The sequence below is a fragment of the Pistacia vera genome, unplaced genomic scaffold (assembly GCF_008641045.1).
Source record: "Pistacia vera cultivar Batoury unplaced genomic scaffold, PisVer_v2 Contig317, whole genome shotgun sequence".
Lineage (NCBI taxonomy): Eukaryota > Viridiplantae > Streptophyta > Magnoliopsida > Sapindales > Anacardiaceae > Pistacia > Pistacia vera.
In genome coordinates, this window is record NW_022196132.1 from 348408 (window position 1) to 370627 (window position 22220).

General features: G+C 34.7%; 1 protein-coding gene across 1 annotated transcript; it reads left to right on the forward strand.

Moving 5' to 3' along the window:
- Positions 1 to 14660: 14660 nt before the first annotated feature.
- LOC116136539 (ATP-dependent RNA helicase SUV3, mitochondrial-like) lies at positions 14661 to 21759 on the forward strand. Its single transcript, XM_031422230.1, has 15 exons — positions 14661 to 14699; positions 14800 to 14937; positions 15306 to 15446; positions 15884 to 16006; positions 16412 to 16489; positions 16854 to 17022; positions 17640 to 17752; positions 17933 to 18013; positions 18704 to 18769; positions 18896 to 18960; positions 19360 to 19405; positions 19487 to 19603; positions 20287 to 20378; positions 20457 to 20567; positions 21398 to 21759. Exons 1-15 carry the CDS (start codon positions 14661 to 14663, stop codon positions 21465 to 21467), a joined length of 1449 nt encoding a protein of 482 aa, XP_031278090.1. The 3' UTR covers positions 21468 to 21759.
- Positions 21760 to 22220: the final 461 nt, after the last annotated feature.

The window sequence follows — 22220 nt, forward strand, 5'->3', positions numbered from 1 at the left end:
AGAGGGAGAACTAGTACTCTCGAATGACGAGTGGCTACGGAAGGTTCGAAATCTTGCCAAACGGGCAAATGGCAAGTATAATTATGTACAACTTGGTACTGTACAGATTCGTGTGCAGGGACTATTCCATGGAGGAATGAATGTACCTGTTCAGGTCACCTTACTGGACAGACGATGGCTTACGTTTGGTAAAGCTCTTGTTGGCAGTTTTCACTCTAACTTAGCTTTGGGAGATGCCTACGGGACTGTTAAACCAGGATATATGGTTAGTCTCCAGGATCCAAACCTCAAACGGATTATGGTTCTTCGAATTCATAACCTCAAACGGATTATGGTTCTTCGAATTCATACTTCCGGACTAGAAGACTTGATGGCTTCTAGTGATGGAATAGCAATTCAGTATAGGTTAATTTATCGGTTGATAAATTCTGTAAATCCTATACGTATGAACTCCAGTGTAGATACTGAGGTTCATGGCCTGGGACAGGATTCTGTAATTCCGATTCGACCTACGGTAGTCAATGCTAAAGCTCTTACGTGGCCAAAACGATGGGTTTTTGAATATTCAACGTAGCCCAGCGTGGTGGAATTAAACCCTAATCGGGGAATTCAAATCCAGGAACTTGATAATGAGGTTGAGGTTACTCTTCCTACGCCTAGAAACTCGGAGTCTCTAGAGCGGAATAAAGAGGTTCAGCCCTTCATATCAAGGAAAAATATACTGGAAACAGATGACACTGCTAGTGATGCTGGAAGTAGTAATAGCAAGAAAATTGTTGGGTATAAATCTGTGCAAATCCCAGTATATGAAGAAGAAACTCCAAGCACGAAAATGATGATGAGTCATGAAATGCATTGTCATGCGATAGTTCAGGGGACTATTGATACATGCATACGTGCTAAACTGTGTTTTCCAGAATATGAGGAATATACTCTGGATATTCTTGTAGACACAGGAGCAACCAATGTATTGCAAGGAAGCAATGTTTTCCACAGAGCTTTGGAAATCATTGGAAAAACCTATCCTAAATACGGTTTCAGATGGAGGTCAAAGTATGTCACGGATGTGGTAGAAACATGGTTGTCTGTTAAACGAGAAAAATTCACTCTAAGGAAGTCCTAGTAGTGGATTACTTAGAGGTAGATTTTATTCTCGGAAATAGCTTTCTACGAGTCAAGCAGAAGTTAGGCCATTTACTCAGATACGACCACATTATCCTTGGAGGACATAAAATCCCTATTCTTGCTAAGCCTGAAGTTTCAAAAGTTAGAAACGGTTTTAGACCGTTGAAACTAAGGCAAGAAGTAATCACATTGTTTTCCAAGTTTTGGAAACAAGAACTGGTGGTGTGAAACTTCTGATGCAGAAGAAGTGGATGAGACTTGTAAGGTTCTCTTTCAAAGGTTTATCCTAGTTTATCATACAACCGGATCGCACGAGGTATATCGTAGGAGGATGATCCCTCTGGTGCATGCCTTGAGAGCACGGATAAATTCATACATAAGAAAAATCTTGAGGTTGAAAACGAGAGCCAAAAGAACTCTTTAAGGATTGAGGAACTTGTAAAATCCTTTAAAGAGGAACTTTCTCCATGCTTTGATGATCAACCATTAAAGTTATGGGAAAGGAACGGTATATATGCTTCACTTGTTGAAAAGGAAGGATGATAAAATAGTGACCAATCCTATCCTTATACCCTGATGCAGAGGAGGAATTTAGTAAGCAAATACCGGAACGGCTGGAAAAGCAATTGATACGCGCCAGTAAAAGTCCACACTCTTCGCCAGCATTCATGGTCATGAATAGAGCTAACAGTTAAGAGGTAAGTGTGGATGGTTATCGATTATAGGCAGTTAAATGAAAAACACCATTGACGATGCCTATAAGATACCAAACAATCACTTGTTTGAATAAAGCTAGATTTGGAAAATCTTCTCCAAATTTGATTTAAAGTCAGGTTCTGGCAAATCAGAATGGGGAGTCAAGCATTCCTTGACGGCTTTCACTTGTCTGAGGATTGTTTGAATGGATGGTTCTGCCTTTTGGCTTAAGCAGGCACCATCAATATTCCAAAGAAAAATGGATAAGCCTTTGGAGATTTATCTAACTTTTGTGTAGTCTATATTGATGAGTTTCTGGTTTTCAGTAAGACCAAAGAAGAATATGTAAATCATCTTAGACTGTGAGGAAAAGGTTTCTTGATAATGGAATGATTCTATCTGAAAGAACGGTAGAATGGTTTAAGAACGGTGAAGTTCTTAGGCGTTAGATAGGTGAAGAGGTTCACCTCCAAGAACATACTCAAAGAAGTTGTTGAAATTTCCAAATGTGCTAGAAGATAAGCACATGTTACAACAATTTCTTGGGTTAGCCAATTACATGCGCGAGTAGTTTCCTAATCTCGCTAATGTAATTAATGGCTTGACGCTTAAGGTTATGATAAAGTGCCCTGGGATTGGACACTTGAAGACACTAATTGTGTTAAGCGGACCAAAGCCTTGACAAAGCAATTAAAACCTTTTAAAACTCTCGAAGATGAGAATAACTCATTATAGAAAGTGATGCATCTCACTTGTATTGGGGAGTGTGCTTAAGGCTAAGGGCATTGATAATATTGAACGGATTGTTCGATATGCGTCAGGAAAATTCTCTCCTGCTGAAATAAACTATCCTGTCCATGAAAGGAAGTTTTAGCAGTGAAAGAATGTATTACCAATTTCGATTGTTCAAATCAGTCAGAATTTACTTCAAGGATAGACTCTAAATATTTAAACTTTATGAAACTGTCTTTAAAGGATGACAAAGCTAGACTAATCAGATGGCAATTTGGTTTGCAAATTATAGAATCAAATTTGAATATATTTCTGGTAAATCAACTTTGTTGCTGACTTTTGTCCAGACATTTTGTAGAAGAATGCAGGATAATGGCGGACAAGAAGAAACTGGAAATCACTTCTCATGCTCCAAGTGTAAGCACGACGGGACACTTGAAAGGAACTGCCCTTTGAAGGTTACTTCTACTTCAGAGGTTACTGCTAAAAGGGAGAACACTACGATAAGCAAGTGCTTCTTCTTCTAAGTAGGTTACTGCGGTAAAGTAGTTGTGAAGGAAAGAATCGTGACTATGATTCTGATACTCTATAGAAGAAACCCAATTTCAAAGATTGAAGGTCAAACTTCTACGAAGGAAAATACTTTTGAAAAGAGGGTTACTCTTAAGAAGGAACGACTCAGAAAAAGCAATAGTTTGCTGGTCTTGTAACAAGAAGGACATGAACGGGCTAATTGTCCACTGTCACGATCAAACATTCTAGGAATCATCATCAGGCGCTACAAGCATGGTGACACACACCCCACAAAAAAGGTTAATTGATGTAGATATTTGGTGAGAGGTTTAGCTTTCCAGAAGGCTTAAGTTAACTTCAGCTAGTCAAACACTCGTGAGGATCTGGAAACCAAATTAGAATCGCGATGACGATAGGACAGGAAGTACAGCTGCAGAGATGTTTAGAAAAGCTAGCAAGAAGGTTAGCTTGGCTGGAAGCTGACAAACTGTTTTATGAGGATGAGGAGTTCAAGGGAACTGCTTTACTCTATGAAGCAGGAATTCAAAAACTTGAGGTAATGAGAAAATGTCATTCGTTTGACATGTCGAACTCAAACTCGAGAATTTGAATGAATTAATAATGAAATTGGGAAAAACTGACTTGACGGATGTGGTTCAAGGATTAGCGGTTTATCCTAATGGAGCTATGGAATTGTTCGTTCCATGAAAATCTTTAAAAAATGTTTCTGTAGAGATCTTTTGACTAAATGATGGATGATACAATGCAAATTGACTTACAGGAAGCGATGGTGGATCCGAATATGCCAGATCGGTTAGCAAACGCTCTGTGTATTGAATCGGAAAGTTGACATTTTCACTTGCATGATTACTTCCTCATTGCAGAGGCTATGATGTTCAACCTGTACAGATATGGGAATTTCTTGTAGGAAAACCATGATACTTAATATGCTCGATAATGAGTAAAAATGGGTTCTTATGCACTAAAGAAATTCAAAAGAAAGAAGAGAAGATTGGACCAGGTTGCATATTGCAAAATTGCTATTGGTTAAATCTAAACTGGAGGAGCTTGTGAAACAAATGCTACTGTCCATATCCAACATGGGATAGTGGTAGTTATACCAGACAGATATGCATTGATCCAGGATACTCTTTTTCAACATAATCAGGCCCAGTTGAGAACGCACTAGAGGGTTCGATTTAGCCCATCTACCGAAACATGCCTTAATGAAGGAACTATGATCTTCTAAGGTTGGTCTTAGCCCACGACCAGGAAGCCCAAGAAGATGCAACTCTAAAAGATTTTATTGATCTTATAGAAGTGTAACTTCAAGGATTGATAAAAATCTGGAGGATGGAGATTTGGACAACCGGAAATGTCCAACACGTAATACGCTGACATGTATCCAAAGCGAAAATAACACATGGACCATCAAGATTTTGCCGAAAAAATTTAACGCAGCATACTTAAAGGCAATCTTGAATATTGTGTCATATGTAATACGTAACAGTGTATGTAATAAGTTATTTTTGTTTTAACATGGGAGACAGGTGGACCCCATGACATTTTCTTTATTTTCTTTTAGTTACATGTTGTGTTTATTAGGTTAAGTCAAATCACATGTTTGTGATTGACATTGTAATTTGTAAATTTTATCTTATCTACGGATTCAAAATTTTGAAATCCGAACTTCTCTATATAAAGAGAAGCTTTGTATATTTGTAATCAGGAGAAGTTAATAATATTTTCAGTTTTGAAAAATTCTCTCGATCTCTTGTTTACTTTTGATTGTATACTCGAAACAAGAAAAATGATCTATTCAGACATCGATATCCAAGTATATTAATCTGATAAACTGAATCTATGAATTTTCTCTCCAATTAATTAACTAGGTTGTTTATTACAGTTTATCAGATTAATTCATACCTGGATACGATCGTCTTGAATAGATCATTTTTCTTGTTTCGAGTATACAATCAAAAGTAAACAAGAGATCGAGAGAATTTTTCAAAACTGAAAATATTATTAACTTTCTCTAATTACAAATGTACAAAGCTTCTCTTTATTAGAGAAGTTCAGATTTCAAAAATTTTGAATCCTGTGATAAGATAAATCCTATACGTCAAAAAAAAAAAAAAAAAAAAAAAAAAAAAAAAAAAAAAACCTGATTTGACTGAACATCAAGCTTTAGATTTTGTATTGTCTCGGCCGTAGGCCCACAGTTAATGAGCCGGCAACATGCAACGTGACTCATTGGGCCAATCTTTTTAAACCGTGGCCCATGGACAGACTTGGCCTACTAGTATTTGCTTTGTGTAGAGCCCAATGATTTCGAAACTTGATGGAGTGGGTTCGGAGCAGCCCATCTTTCGCATGTCACAGTGTAGTCCAAGCAAAGTCCTTAAGTTGATTAGACCCGAAGGAAGCGTTGGCAACTTAACAACAAAAGAAAAGGAGGAAAAAAAAAAAAAAAAGGAAGCATTGGCACCAAGTTTCGCTTAAGAAACTCGCAATTCTTTGACCCACCACATGTTCTCCTTCGAGTTCGTGGTCCTATAATGTCAATGTTTTTTTTATTATTTTTAGTTTTCATACACATATTTCTTTGTTCTATTTACTTATTCATCACTTACAAGGTTTATAAGGATAAAAAATGGCTATTTTGCTACTTCGACATCGAAAGGCTTCAGCTTCAGGGATTTCTTCCATACTCCAAGTTGGAAATTTAATCTCACTGCAATAGTTATTATTGTTTTTATTATGTTTTTATTATTCGATGTGGAAAAGTGAGTTCGAATTAAGTAAATTTATTAGATAACTAACAGTTGAATTGTTTTAGAATGATTTTGTTGTTTTATTATTGTCTTGCCGTGTAAATATTCGTTTTTAGATTGTTTTCTCAGCTGGAGGGAGGTGGTTTCTTCCTTTGTTTAGTTACTGAGTTTGGTGTGTGTGTGTGTGTGGTTTTTTTTTTTTTTTTTCAATGGAGCCTAGTACAGTTAGAAAGCATAGTTTACGTTAGAATTTTCAATTTTATAGGCTATCTCTATCACCTAATGGCAATGGTACATTTAAAAATATAAATATGTTACAACGTCTGGCACTAGGTTTTCAAGTTGAGAAAATTTTTGAAATAGTTCCCAAGCAGTTTCTAATCTTCATGTTTTACACAAGCCATCAATGGGGGAACTCTAACTTTCAAGGCTAACTGCAAACTTATTATTTACTAAATTATGAAATTTTTCCACTGCTTCCAAAACACAACCATTCTTGCAAAGTCCATCAATGAAAATGGCATATGTCAATGAATTAGGTATAACACCATTAAATTGCATCTCATCAACTAATTTCCGTGCATGTTTACCTCAGCTTTAAGAAAAAGGCCAGTTAACAAAGTGTTATACGTAATCACATCAGGCTTAATTCCTTATGAAATCATCTCTCGATAAAGGATAAGAGTTTTATTGACTTTTTTGTTCTTGCAATACCAATTGATTAAAGTAACGAAGCAAACAACATGAGATGTATACCCCTTTCTTGTTATAGAAGCAAACAACTCCCTTGCATCACCAATTCTTTCTACCAAGTAATAACCATTTATTAAAATGTTGTAAGTATAAATGCAAGGATCCGTACCTCTTTGAATCATTAGTTCCAACAACCTATTTGCTTCGTTTAATTTCCCTCTCTGGCAAAGTTCATTTATGACCACATTAAACGTCATCACGGATTGCTGCACACCTTAATTCATCATCACAATAAATAAACTTTTACCCTTCTCCCAATCACCCACACAACACAAACCACGAATTAGAGTGGTATAAGTGACTGCGTTTGGACTAATTCTTGAACCCTTCATTTCCAAAAGTAATTGTCTAGCCTTCTCAATTAATCCATCCTTACAAAGACCATCAATTATAGTATTATAAGTAACAACATTCGGTCTACAACCAATAACAACCATTTTCATAAACAACTCCCTTGAATCCATAATCTTTCTCTCCACACAGACCTTTAATCAAACCATTAAAAGTCACAGCATCGAGGCTAAAACCCTTCTTCAAAATCACCCCAAAAACTGGAAAATCATCCAAAACCCTTTTGATATTACAGAAGCAATTTATCAAAATGTTAAAAGACATTAAATCTAGAGACAACCCAGTTGAATTCAACCTCTTATAAAGCGAAATCACTTCATAATAATGCTTCTTCTTTGCAAGTGCACCAAACAATATGTTGAATGATGACATTGGAGAAATAGGTTGGGAATGAATCATGTAATCAAAAAAGTAAAAAAACTTCATTTAGAGTGAAGTTACCTAATCGACAATTTTCTTTCAGGAATTTAGCAAGTGGGTTATGCTGAGGGGTTTTTTTTAGGAAGAATATAAAAGCTCATTTTGGGTGCTTGAAGTCGTGACATTCTGCAATGGGGCCCTGAAAGCCATGAATTGCAGGGGTTGTTACATTGATTTTGCTAAGCTTTTGTAAAGGGTAAGGGAGAGTGAATGAGACAATGCAAATGCAATCGCCATATGAGTTGAAGAGGAAAACTTTTTGATTTCACAAACAACCCTTAATTTTGTAATAACCTAAACTTCATTATTTGAAAATTGTTCATTTATCACACCCTTCAATTAATTGCACAAAGGTTAAAAATGGAAATTTACATTAAATTTGATTGAAAGATATTATTCTGTTCATCGACAGGATCGATTGTGCTTCAACTTCATTTCTTTTTGATAAATTTTATCACACAATCAATAATATAAATTAAAAATTTGAAGATTATTTTGACTTTCTAGAATTTATGTAAATGGTGGTTATATAACATGTCAAATTTATCAAAACATTATAAAGCTAACTAATATTAAAATAATATTCTGTATAATTTTATTCACTTGTAGTTTTCATATAGCTTAAAATTTGTGTAAATATTTATGTCAAAATTTAATTTAAAAATCTTATCTAATGTTTAAAAATCGGACCAGCCTTGACTCTATCGAAGGCCTATTCACGATTTGATTGATCGATACTTCAGCAACAAATATTTTAAAAAATTAAAAATAATATTTTAATGTAGTATATATAAAATATCTCTAAAAAAATTAATTAACCCTAAAAATATATTACTCCAAAAAATACCCAAAATTACAAATTAATCCCTAAAAGTTTGAAATACTAAAATACCCTTAGAAAATTACATTTAAAATGTACAAAAACCCCCTATAACTTGAACCAGACCGAAGAGGTTGCCAGTTTCGGTCCAACCAGCCAATCCGTTCAATTTTAAGAACATTGATCTTATCCCATTTACTATTATACTATTCATATTAATACAAAATTTGTGGGACAGACATGTGCACTCATACTACATGCCAACATTTTGATATGCACGTCTAGTGATTATAGAAGATCGACATGAACAAGTCCATTGAAAAAGCATCATTGAATATTAAAAAAAAAAAAAAAAAAAAGGCTTCAGATTACTCTAACAGATTCACTATTTGGCATCCATGAATGAAAAGAGAGCAAAGAAGTCAGCAAGCAAAGAAATATGAAATATAACAGATTCAAATACGCGATAACAAAAAACACAATGCAAGGCTTCAGAAATAATGCATGTTCAATGGTTCTGGTTCATCAGCACATCCCCGGAATTATATACTCTAAATTAGTGAATCCTAATTTTGGATTTTATATGTAAAAATACATACATGTTTTGTTATATCCTCATGTAGAATGCTAGCCTTCTGGTCAAGCTCCACCTGCATTCACCGTATCCTAATTGAGGTTGTCTATGATATTTTTAAAATTATTTTACTTAACTAAACGGCACTCTATATATGAAGAAAGCCGGTAATATTGTCAACACTTACAACAGTGACCTTTTAGCAAGCCATCTTCATTCTCTGAAACAAATCCTCACATTCTTCCTGAAAAATACTACAAAGTAACTATTTGCTTTGCAAATAATCAAAACCTTTTGGCAAAAAAAGTTGAAAAATCAACATTTTGTCACTCTTATACAAAACTAGTTTTCTAGCTTGCCCTAAAAGTACCAATAGTTTCACTTCAATATCTCCATTTTTGAAAGGAAAGCTTAACGTTTAACAATATTGTTACCTTAGTGAAGTCATCATCCGACAACTTGTTGATTGATATCTCTCTTTGAGTATTGAAACACGAACGAGGATTTATGCATTATGCTTGAGGTTCTCTGGTGCCTGTAATCATGCAGCTTGTCAAAACAATATAAGATGAATTAACTTTAATATTTCATTTACGCAATGAAAATGTAAATTGTTGAAAAAATACAATCATGACTGCTTAAAAGACATCATTCACATTTATGTTGAGAAAATACCTAAACATTTTTCTCCAATGTTCCCTGGCAATTCATCTCACAAAACTCTCCAATTACTTTAGCATCAAATTTCTTTGCTGGCTTTAGTACCTCCACTAAACTCTTCCTCAAGTAAGCAAGCTTGATGTTTTCGAGACTATAGACGAAACAACTTTTCTGCACAACAACAACTGATCCGAGGAAAATCATGCATGGAAGAGGATTTTAGTTTTGAGCCTCCTCTTGCCTGCTATTTGTTATACATAACCGAAAAAAAAAAAAGCTCTATGATATTAAGATATCACATCATCCGTAACATGTCAATATTAAACAAAACATCGTCGATATCAAATGTTTGGGTGGATTTTAATCTATCTACCCTGGGAATGTGTCAACACATGAGGCTTAGGCCATCAAGTTGAGTTTTCTTACCTAAGCTAGAATGAAAGAGTTATAGTTAACCAAAAAGCGACACAAGCCAACCCATTTATATGAGTGATCAAATGCATAATCTTTTTGATAATTTACAGATCTAAAGAAATGAATTTTGGAATCAATTTGTAATGATTTTAAAAGATTTTTATCTTTTTTTTTTTTTTTAATTTTGTAATAGTGCCATATTCAATATGTCACAAGAATTGGAAAACTAAAAAGTTCAACAGTAGAATAATATGATTTACATAACATCTCAAATATAGTTTTTTACACCCACTGCAGTATACACCAATATTTCTATTCCTCTAATGAATCTCTTAGTACACAAAATTGATGACAGTAATAAATTACAGGAACCAATCAATTACAGAAACTTTTTAGCAAGTGTAATCAAACAATGACCATTAAAGACCTTTATGCGCTTTATCATCTGGTACCTTTAGAAGGCAAGCAGCTTTACAGAACCAACATGATATCTATACAGAGATTCTTCATTCACTTCTGGTTCATCTCATTTTAGAAGGTTCAGCCTTCTTAGAGCCCATTGCATTGCCCATAGGCCATCGGACACATGTAACATAGTACTCTTAAACCATCACCGGTAGTCCAAGTTCTGGAGTTTGGTCAGAGTAACAACGAAGAATACAGCAATATGGCAGTGAATCAGGAACAAATATTCTGCCAGATAATTGTCAGTGTAATTATGCAGAATGGATAGTTTCCTATTGGAATCGGAAGAATATATCCTAAAGGGAGTAACCTGGAGAGTAAAAATACTATCTATTAGACATTATACTACCAGAGTTTTGTCCAACAATTCTCACCACCACAAATCATAAGTAAATGGTTAATCGGCACATCCAACATTTATGTCTGCAATAAATTTTAATACCTGACAAAACCAATGATGCAATGAAATCTATAAACATTTCAAACTGATTTAGATCTAGAAAACAGACTTATGCATAGTTAAAAGCCTATTAATGGCAAATGGCTAGCACTATGCCTTGTCCTTCAAGGTTTAAAAGGTAACACTGTTTATATAAGATAAAGGGGATCTTACCAAGTCCATTTTAGACCATGCGCTTCATAGATTCCACTGACAGTTTGAAATCCCATATCAACCAAATCTTCATGGATCATCGTTACAATAACGCGTGTATCAGCAAAACTATTTTCTTGGCAGCAATGTTCTCATGTCAACTGCATTCTTCGTACGGTAACAATCATAGAGTCTTTCTGCAGCTGGCTGAGGCTTTTGCAGTTTCATATTTCAATGATGTCAAATAATGCTCTCCGACAAGGATACTGCTCTGAAAAAGTGAACCACTCCATAACTTCAATTTCGCTTTTGGACGCGAATTGAGGAAGCTGGTTCAAACATTCACGATAATTTTCGGCCTTCATTAGTAATTGCATGACTAAGGACTTGTACATTCAGTCGGCTTCACATTTCTCTCCGCCATCTTAGCAGGAGTTCAACAACTTTTGGTATCTTATTATTCTTGAAAACCAAACATGAGCGTAGTAAACGTGATTACATTTGAGCACAACCTTTTTCCTCCATATGGACACAACCATTTGCCTTTTCTAGTTGTCCATTTTTACAAAGCATATTGACCAAAATGCTATAAGTGACTACGTTTGGAGTAGTTCCCGAACTCTTCATTTCGAATACAAGTCTATCGCCTTCTTACTAATCCAACCTTCCAAAGACCATCAATTATAGTACTATAAGTCAACATTGGCCTACAAATAACACCAGATTTTCATTTCCCTTAGCCAATTCTTCAAGCAACTAATGGCAGGACTTATCTTCTTTTTTACACAATCCATTCATTAAATGTTATAAGTATAAATGTCAGGAACACACCTCTCTGAATCATAAGCTCCACAACCTATTTGCTTCTGCAATTTCCCTTTCTTGCAACGTTCATCTATGAGCACACTAAACGTCACACACAGAGGCTGCACACCTTGATCTATCATTTCCAAAAACAACTTTCTAGCCTTCTCAATTAATTCAGCCTTGCAAAGACCATCAATATATATATTAAGTAACAACATCTGGCCTACAAATAAACCAGATTTTTATTCCCATCAACCATCTCTTCAAGCAACTTATGGCAACACTTATCTTCCCCGTTTTACACATCCTCAATCAATGTTGTATGATCACATCAGGCCTACAACAACAGCAACCATTTTCTTAAACAATTCCATCGACTCCACAATCTTTCTCTACACACAGACCTTGATCAAACAATAAAAGTCACAGCATTTGGGCTGAAAACCTTCTTCAATATCTCCCCAAAACCGCAAAACCATCAGAAACCCTTTCATTTTACACAAGCAATCGATCAAAACGTTCAAAGACAATAAATTTGGAGACAACCCAGTTGAATTCAACCACTTATAAAGAGAAATCACTTCATATAATGCTTCTTCTTTGACAGTGCACTAAACAAAGTAGTGAATGATGAATTGGAGAGATGGGTTGCGAATTAATCATGTAATGAAAAAAGTATAATGCTTCATCAGAGTAAATTACCTGATCGACAATTTCTTTGAGGAATTTAGCAAGTGAGGATCGTTCTAGGGTTTTTCGAAAGAATACAAAACTTCATTGTTGGAGCTTGAAGTTGTGAGGTTGTGTAGTGAGCTAACAAAGATGAAATATTACCTTTCAGAGATGGGTTTCGAGAGATTGAAGACGAACGAAATGGGGATCTCAAAGCCATGTATGAAGAGTGTTTTCCAGGTTCAGGGGTGGATGGTTCGTTTCGTTTTCTGCTAATTCCAAAATTATCCAGTGATCAAACAAACTTTGTTCTCTAAGTCGTACGGATTGGGTTTTAAAACATTGCTCGTGGTCTTGTGTTCGAATCTCCGAAAGAGGTCCTATCACATTTGTTCAATTCAATTACCTTGGCACGCCTCCTATACCTAAAAAAAAAAAAAAAAAGATAACCTGATTTGACTGAAATCAAGCTTTACATTTGTTTGCTTGGCCACAGGCCCACAGTTGATCCTTTTAAACTGTGGCCCATGGACAGATTGGCCTACTAGTATTTGCTTTGTGTAGAGCCCAATGATTTCGAAACTGATGGAGTGGGTTCGAGCAGCCCATCTTTCGCATGTTCACAGTAGTCCACCCGAAGGAAGGAAGAAGCGTGGCACTTAACACGAAAGAAAGGAGAAAAAAAAAAAAAAAAAAAAGGAGGCGTTGGCAAAGTTTCGCTGAAGAAACTCGCGATCTTTGACCCACCACATGTTCTCCTTCGAGTTCGTGGTCCTATAATGTCAATGTTTTTTTCCCTCCTTTTTGATTCTTTTTTTTTCATACACATATTTCTTTTCTATTTACTTATTCATCTTACAAGGTTTATAAGGATAAAAATGGCTGTTTTGCTACTTCGACATCGAAAGGCTTCGGCTTCAGGGATTTCTCCATACTCCGAGGTGGAACTTAATCTCACTACATAGTTATTATTGTTTTGTTATGTTTTATTATTCGATGTGGAAAGTGATTCGAATTAAGTAAATTTATTAGATAACTAACAGTTGAATTGTTTAGAATGATTTTGTTGTTTATATTGTCTTGCCGTGTAATATTGGTTTTTAGATTGTTTTCTCAGCTGGAGGGAGGTGGTTTCTTCCTTTTTTAGTTACGAGTTTAGTGTTTGTGTGTGTCTTTTTTTTTTTCTTTTTTTTTTGGTCAATGGAGCCTAGTACAGTTAGAAAGCATATGTGACGTAGAATTTTCAATTTATAGGCTATCTCTATCACCTAATGGCAATGGTACATTTAAAAATATAAATATTTTAAAATTGGCCTGGGAAATAGATAGGGCTAACCGTTGGGAATTTCTGTGCTTGTTAGAATCTTGATCATTAGAATTTCTGTTTAACTTAATTTCTGTTCAATAGGCCAAAGAGTTGAAGTAATCTTAATCTATGTTTTATGTTACAATGAACATGCTCTCATGTCAGGCTAGTAATTGAATTTATGTCTTTTTGAGAAGGTGGTGTGTGTTTCTGATTTTTTATCATTCTTTTTTCTTTTGTGCAAATTTTGGCAGGTCAGTGGAGTCCTTGGCCAGAACAGGGAAACAAAGTTTGGAGCTTTTGTGGTGTTGATGTTATGATAAAGAAGTACAGCAACTGCAGTGGTACCACTAAGTTTGATTTTACAGACCTAACGTAAGAGATGTGTTTCATTCTTGAAACTATTTTTTTGCTTGTTAGAAGATTTTTTGCGCTCATAGACTTTTCAAAAAAAAAAAAAAAAAAAAAATACATTGACTTGTTTGCTAAATGATAATCTCACTTCTCCATTATGATAGCATAAAGTTTGTCCAACCTGTAGTTTAAAATTGATTTCTTTTTTTATCAATTTTAAATAGTGTTGCAATTTAAATCATGTGAAATTTTGGAATGTTGAATGTATTAATCCTTAGAACGTACAATATCTTAAAAGTTTTTCCTGAAACTCCAGTTAATATACTATATATCTCTGTCACTCTTTATTATCAGATTTTAGAAGCCTTTGTTCTGTGCTCGATATGCTTAGCTTATAGAATTACTCTCTTGCTATATAAATGTCATGTTCATCATTCTTGGAGTACAACCCTGTGAGTGCATTTTTGTGTAATGCTAGTCGGCCTCATACATGGTACCACGCGCTCGCAAACAGATTCGCAAAGTTGTTCTGCATGTGGGGCCTACAAACAGTGGTAAAACACACCAGCTCTGAAGCGGCTTGAATCAAGTTCTACTGGATGTCTTAAAGCTTATTAAACCATAAGTCAGACATGTTGTCATTTCATCTGTTAGTTAACATTAAGGTGTTGGTAAATAGCTATTCAAAATTGGCCACTAGTTGCTTTATTTTCTGCCATATGCAGGCATTTATTGTGACCATGAGATTGTTGGCATGGAGGTGGCAAAAAGGTTGAACAAGGCAAACGTTCCTTGGTATCTAATTACCGGACAAGAAGAGAGGAAGTTGATGGTGCAAAACACAAGGCTGTGACAGTTGAATGGCTGATGTTACTACTGAATGATTGTGCTGTTATCGACGAAATTCAGGCATGTTGGTAGTTTATCTGAAGTATTTTTGTTCCCTTTTTACTTCCCATTGGACTTACTTGTGATTATTAAAGCTGGGGCTTTCCTGAATAACACCAACAAAAGCAAAGCCAATTCTTTTTCCTGTTGCCAGTTTTGTCTATGTTGAAATTGGTAGGTCTTATTTTTATTGTATTAATTATTCTTCAGCATAGGATTACACCAAGTATTATGCTAAAATGCTTTTTCCGAAATTGGTTGTCATTTTTAGTATTGTTACTTATATAACTGAATTGTGGGCTTAAATTCGTATTGCAAAGTAATTTTAGTTAATCCTTGAGTCATCATCTTTAGTATGTCTCATGTCTTTGTGTACTTTTCCTTTCCAGATGTTGGGGTGTAGGACCAGGGGTTTTTCATTTACCCGTGCTCTATTGGGGATCTCTGCTGATGAACTTCACCTTTGTGGAGATCCAGCTGCTGTTCCTCTTATCCAGGAAATACTTAAAGTAACTGGTGATGATGTTGAAGTATGTAATTGCTTGTGGATTATTTTTGTGCATGTTATTTTCTTGTTCTTGTTCTTGTTCTGAAGGCAATATTTATGCCACTGTATGTCTCTGTAAAAATAAATAAATATATAAAATCTTATTATTCAATGGATATAGAATATCAGAATGGGTGTATTATGTTAGATATCAACGGTACTGCATCATGTTCATAGTACAAGAGCAAAGAAACAATGAAGAATAAGAAACATACTGCAACACTATCATTCTTTTCCTTTTTTGTGTTTACTTTGGGGGAGGGGGAGTTTGCTTTTGTCAGTCTTTCTATTTTCTGTAAAATTGTTAATAACTGGTGGTTTCTTTAATCCTGTCAGTATGTTCCATGTTTATTATGGGCATTTTACATTATTGCCTTTTTTATTCCTAGCATAAACCATTTTCTTCATTTGATGTTATAGGTTCAATCCTATGAGAGACTTTCACCCCTAGTTCCATTGAAGGTTCCTCTTGGATCATTTTCTAACATACGAACAGGCGATTGCATTGTAACTTTTTCACGTCGTGATATATACAGATTAAAGGTTTGTAATCCTTTGTTGCTTCCTTTTTTTGTCTGTTGTTAACTTTCTTGATTGTTTTATATTATGTTTTCTCAACCACAGCACTGACTTCTTTCTCCCTTCATATTTTTATGTTTTATGATGTCTTGGGTAAAACTGAGCTTAATTTAACTTGCATATCCTTATATCTTATGAGATTTTGCCTTCAGGATAAAAGAAAATTTTCATTTAAACTACTATTATTAATATTCTACCGTTAAGTTAGTAGATAAACAATAAAGCTTATTCTTTTGGCTTGTCATAGAGCATGAGGGGTTGATCATCTCCATTTTCAAATACTGCTTATACCTGCCTGTGATGCAATATTACTCCTATTTGGTAGACTGTCTTGTCTAAATTGATCTGTGTATACTCTACTATTGTCAGAAAAGGATCGAAAGTTCGGGAAAGCATCTTTGTTCCGTAGTGTATGGTTCACTGCCACCGGAGACTCGAACAAGACAGGTACTGTATCTCTGATGTTTTTGAGAAACTTTATTTATCCTGTTGAAAATATATTTGGCTTCTATAAATGTGTTTTTTTTTTCCAATGATGTTCTGACTATGGATATGCTTTATCTTTCCTTAAACCACATAATGATGTGCTTTCCTATTCACTTCTTCTTATGATTGTTATCTTTTTTTATTGCTTCACAAGGTTTTCTCTCTCATGAAATAAATAAATTTCTTCCATGAGATATATGAAGCAATTGTTTAGTCCAAACTGTATCATACAGCTTCCACTTTGAGCATTTCTTGCTGTTAAGTCTATTATTGCTGTATATAAAAACGGGGGCTGGCTGAGTTAATATTTTCCCTAGGATTGCAGGCAACAATGTTCAATGATGCAAGCAGTGAATCTGATGTTCTTGTGGCTAGTGATGCCATTGGAATGGGTCTTAATCTGAACATTTCTAGGATAATATTTTCAACTATGGAAAAATTTGATGGTGTGGGGATGCGAGAGCTCACTGTACCAGAGGTCAAACAAATTGCAGGTACCTTGTTGTCTGTGTAGTTGAAGTTTGGCATTACATATTTCTTTAAAATTCCATTTAGACGCTTAACTTGATTAGGGCTAAATAAATTAGGCATTAATATAAGAAGATAAGGTTAGTTGTCATTTATCTGTTGATGAGTTTGCAACTCTTTGGCATCAGTTTAGAGTTTGTTTTTTCATCCTCCTATGTGAACTGACCAACTGCAATAGCTATTCAATTAGGATTCTATCTCACAGAAGTCCTCTACTTTAGGAGTGGGGTTGAAATGGATGGGCCTTTTTAATGATTGGTGGTCAGAGGATTCACTAATCTTATTCTGTTTACTCTTAAGGTGTGTAATTTATTCTGTTATATGGGTAGGTTTGAATTTCGATTTAACAAGTAGTCTTGAAGTAATTTGGAAATGTTTGCTTATCATTCGTTCCTTCCAATAAATGAATGATAAGGTGTGTAATTTACTCTTACGGTTTTTATTTATTCTGTTATGGGTAGGTTTGGATATCGATTTAACTAGTAGTCTTGAAGTAATTTGGAAATGTTTGCTTATTGTTCATTCCTTCCAATAAATTGTACTCTTTATTGATGTTTTATATGGCTTATCGGTTTTGCTGCAGGGAGAGCTGGCAGGTATGGGTCAAAATTTCCAAAAGGTGAAGTGACCTGTTTAAGTTCAGAGGATCTACCTTTGCTTCATTCATCCCTGAATTCTGCGTCACCAACACTAGAGGTGAATGTGTTATTACTGACGTTGCCATTCCACAAAGTTTCTGCTGAAAATCTTTGAAATTTTTAGTATTGTAATTGAGTTTGTCAATCAAATAATTTGAACTTTTAGATTCTGATATGTCTTTAACATCACAGACTAATGTTACTTCTTTATCAAATCATAATAACTTGTCCTTTGCAGTGTGCTGGACTATTTCCTACCTTTGATCTCATTTACATGTATTCACGTTTACATGCAAAAAGTGGCCTCCATGAAATATTGGTGAGTTATTTTATTACTGTCTATATTTGCTTTATATTGTCTGTATCTTTTGTTTATCCATCTAGATATTTTGTTAATCCTTTTTGTTTTTAATTACTTTATTTATTTAAGCATTTCTAAGAATGATAAACATTGCATGTGGGTTTGTGCCTGAGAGACCAATGCAGTGATCTAAACTAATTGTTTTGACAAATGATCTGTCATGTCTTTTGCCCTGTGATCTAAACTAATTGTTTTGACAAATGATCTGTCATGTCTTTTGCCCTGTTGGGAAAATTATAATGGTTAATTGTAAACATGCATGTAATGCAAAAAATAAAAAACAAATAAATTTATAGAGAACCCAATCCTTGCATGTGATGCAAAGTAGAATATTGAAGAGAATGATAAAACTAACTGTTTGCACTTTATGCAATCAGACTAAAGATCTATTCTCATAGAGTGATTGTTTAGAATAATATAGTATAGTCAGCTATGTTTATATTCTCCTTCTATATTATTTCCTATTTTTTGTTGAACCTCTTATCTGCTCCGAATATAAAACACTCTATTTGTTAATTTCCAGAACTTCTGGCAGAATCGTATTGAGCTTTAAGTTATTTCTTTCTTTAAATGGCTTAAGTAGTGTGTCTGGTTGAATTTTCAATTTTTTTCTAACATTTGTTTTGGTGTGTCTGTGTGTGTTTGCAGGAGCATTTCCTTGAGAATGCAAAATTATCTGAAAACTACTTTATTGCCAATTGTGAAGAAATTTTGGTATATTTTTATGTACTTATTTTGTTGTGCTTTTGGCAACTGTAAAAGTCATACTTTAAGGTTCTTGTATAATCGTTGCTTTCAATATGAATACTTATGAATACTAATTATAGTTTTTGATATCAGAAAGTTGCTGTTGTTATTGATGAATTGCCCCTTGGTTTGCATGATAAATACCTTTTCTGTATCAGGTAACAACCTTTATCTCCTAAAAGAAAATTGTTCTTAATAACAACTTGTACTTGGCCTATGCCATTCTACTTTGATGAAGAAACATTTATTTATTCTGGAGGAAAAAAAAAAGTATTTACTGAAATTTAGTTTTGAGGCCAAGGAAAAAAAATCCGACCAGAACTTTTTTTCTTCTTTTGATAGAGCATTGTTTCTGTGTGAAAAAATTGGGGCATTGGTTTTTTGGAAATGGTATCTCCTTAGTTTGGTGCAGGATCTCTAATGGCTGAAACCTGGTTATTATATCGTTACTATTATCACTGCTGCCATTGTTATTGTTCCTGATGTTATTTTTTTTTTATCATTATTAATTTACTAACTAGTTGGGTGTCAGATTAATTATTTTTTGTGTTGTGCAGTCCAGTTGACATGAAGGATGACATTTCATCTCAGGGTCTCACACAGGTATATGCCGTTCCCTGATAAATTAACATATTTCTCTCTGAATGAGGAAATTAATACAAATAAGACTTTGTGATGTATCAGTTTGCAACAACCTATGCAACGAAAGGCATTGTCCAACTTCGAGAAATATTTACACCTGGTACGCTTGCAGTGCCAAAATCAGAAAGTGCACTCAGGGAGCTTGAATCCATTCACAAGGTTAGGCCTTTTGTTAGCGTCATCTATGCGCTTGGGAACAATGCACAAGTTTTAAGTTGTTGGCTTCTAACTGATTTTAAATGAAAAAATTTTAGCTGGCTGGAGGAAACAAAAAGATAAATGTGAAGTTGGAATTTTCTTTAATTGACAGTATGAATGAAATTGATTTTTATTAGTTGGAAAGTAATAATTTGGAAGATGTGAGATAATTTGCCAATCTTAATGCCCTTTTGCACTTAGTTCTTGTGGATGTTATTCATTAGAAGAAAATTTAAATCCTGGTTGGCTGGCTAAAAACTTTTATTGATTTCCATGTTATTGAGAAACTAGTGTATTTGGTAAAATATTGTCCAACATAAGCAATACTTCCTGTTATTACTAATGGCAAATTCAACAGCTATCCTATACTTTGGCCTTCTGAGATAATTTGATTCTGGCTGACTGACTTGCATGCGGGTCATTGGAGAAAAGAATTTGGTCACTATTGTTTTCAAGTACAAACATGAAAACTCATATATTTTTATTTATTTGATTCATCTATAGCTTTGTGTATATTTCTGCCACATGTTGAGACATTGAAAATTCAAGGTTTACTTAACAGTAATTATTCATTTGAATCCATTTTTAATCTGGAATATTAACTGCTAAAAAATGTTTATACGTTCTTGGTGCTCCAATTGAAGGTCTTGGATCTCTACGTGTGGTTAAGTTTCCGATTGGAGGAATCTTTCCCAGACCGCGAACTTGCATCTTCACAGAAGGCTATCTGCAGCCAGTAAGTACATCTGTGGCTTCTTTTTTCCACTGGCTTTTATTTAGGTTACAAACTCATTGTTGTACTTTGAATATTTAGGTTGATTGAGGATTTCCTGGAAAGGCTAGGGTGGCAGAAGGCACTGGCAAAAATAATGCCACGCCCTGGGCCTGGTTTTGGTACTCTATTCTCTCGAAAGAAACAATATCTGTGAGATTTCCCTCCTCATTTTTATGTTTTATTCTTTATTGTTGTTCATTTCTGCTGCAAGTGGTAGCAGAGATGGAGGATAACAACAAACATAGGAGATTTAAAATGACCACTCTATCGTTAAGGCAATTACTAGTTTTAGGTTTTCATCTTTTTTTAATTTTTATTTTTATTTTTTTTTATTTTTATTTTTATTTTTATTTTTTTTTTGTTTCAGCAATATTTAGAGAGCATGAAGCTTCTTCTCTGGTATTTCTTTCATGGAAATTCCTCTCCTTCCGCTTGTCTAAACATTTTTTGTTTTATTCTTTAATGTAATTACGCGGTAAAATGAACCGTTAAATAGGCTCTTTCAACGTGTCTCTCTCTCTCTCTCTCAGCTTGCACATCATAGTATAGAAACATTGTTTCCACCATAACATAATCTTCATGGGGTGTGTTACTTGGAAAATCAATCTAGTGTTTGGTGTTGTAATACATATACAGTAAGAACTGGTCTACACGCCTTCATTTACATTTGATTAGAGACTGTAATCAATATTACACACCATGGGATCTGCTGGGTTTAGACTCTGCAGGCCTCTTTGAAGTGCCAAAAAAATTAAATCACCAAATCATTGTAGTGAGCATTGAATCTCAGACAATTAATCTACCCACCTGATGTTTCATCTTGTCCTTCTACCATGGTTGCGTAGCCTAATAAATTCCAACAGTCTTTTTCTCTTGCAATCTGAAGCCTCCTCGAGGGCAAGTAAAATTGTTTTGGCATAAACTGCAGAAAGAATTGGCCATTATAAGGTACACTAACCTTGGTAAAAAAAATTTAACAGGGTTGGAAAGTGGTGGAAGAGTTATGTTTGGAGAAAGGTTCTTCTGAGCACCAACTTCAAAGATACGTAATTGCCCGTCGTTCTCAAGTTACGTTCTTTTACAAATAATGAATTAGCAAGACGTCCATGTCGCAGAAGGGGTGGATTAATTCTTCCCTGCAACGAATGTACCACGTCAGGATGCTGATGTGATACATCTATCTCATTATAGCAGACCATGTAGTAGAATTTTTAAATAAAATTTTAATATATTTTACTCTCGTCTTTTTTCCCATTTCCGGATTAAAACTCTCTCCAATTTCTTTTTTTTTTAGAAAAACTGCCACATGACTTTCAATAAATGGATGGATGTACCACATCAGTATTCTAACGTGGTACATCCGTTGCGGGGAAGAATTACTCTAAGGTGTGACACATGATCATAGATAACACTTAAAATAAGCATTAAAGTATATTATCTCATTACAATTTATTTTACTTCTAATATTTTCAAGAGGGAAAATTTTATTCCAAGTATTGGCAATATATACCATTGTTTTAAAACTCGATCTGGCCCGATCGATTCAACCGTGACTCGGGGCCTTCACCAGGTCAGGTTATCAATTTCACTATTCTTAGAAAACCCTAGAATTAGAACGACAATCGGCAAAAAATAGGTGGTTGGGATGTTGGGGGTTTTGAAAAGGAAGGGCCGGTCAGTCGAAAGATGGCAACGAAGGTGATTTTTGGTAAGTGAAATTATTGAAAATCGCAAAAATAAATCAACAGCAACTGTTGTAGGTTGTTGCCAATGATTGACGAGACAAACAGGGATGAGGTGAGA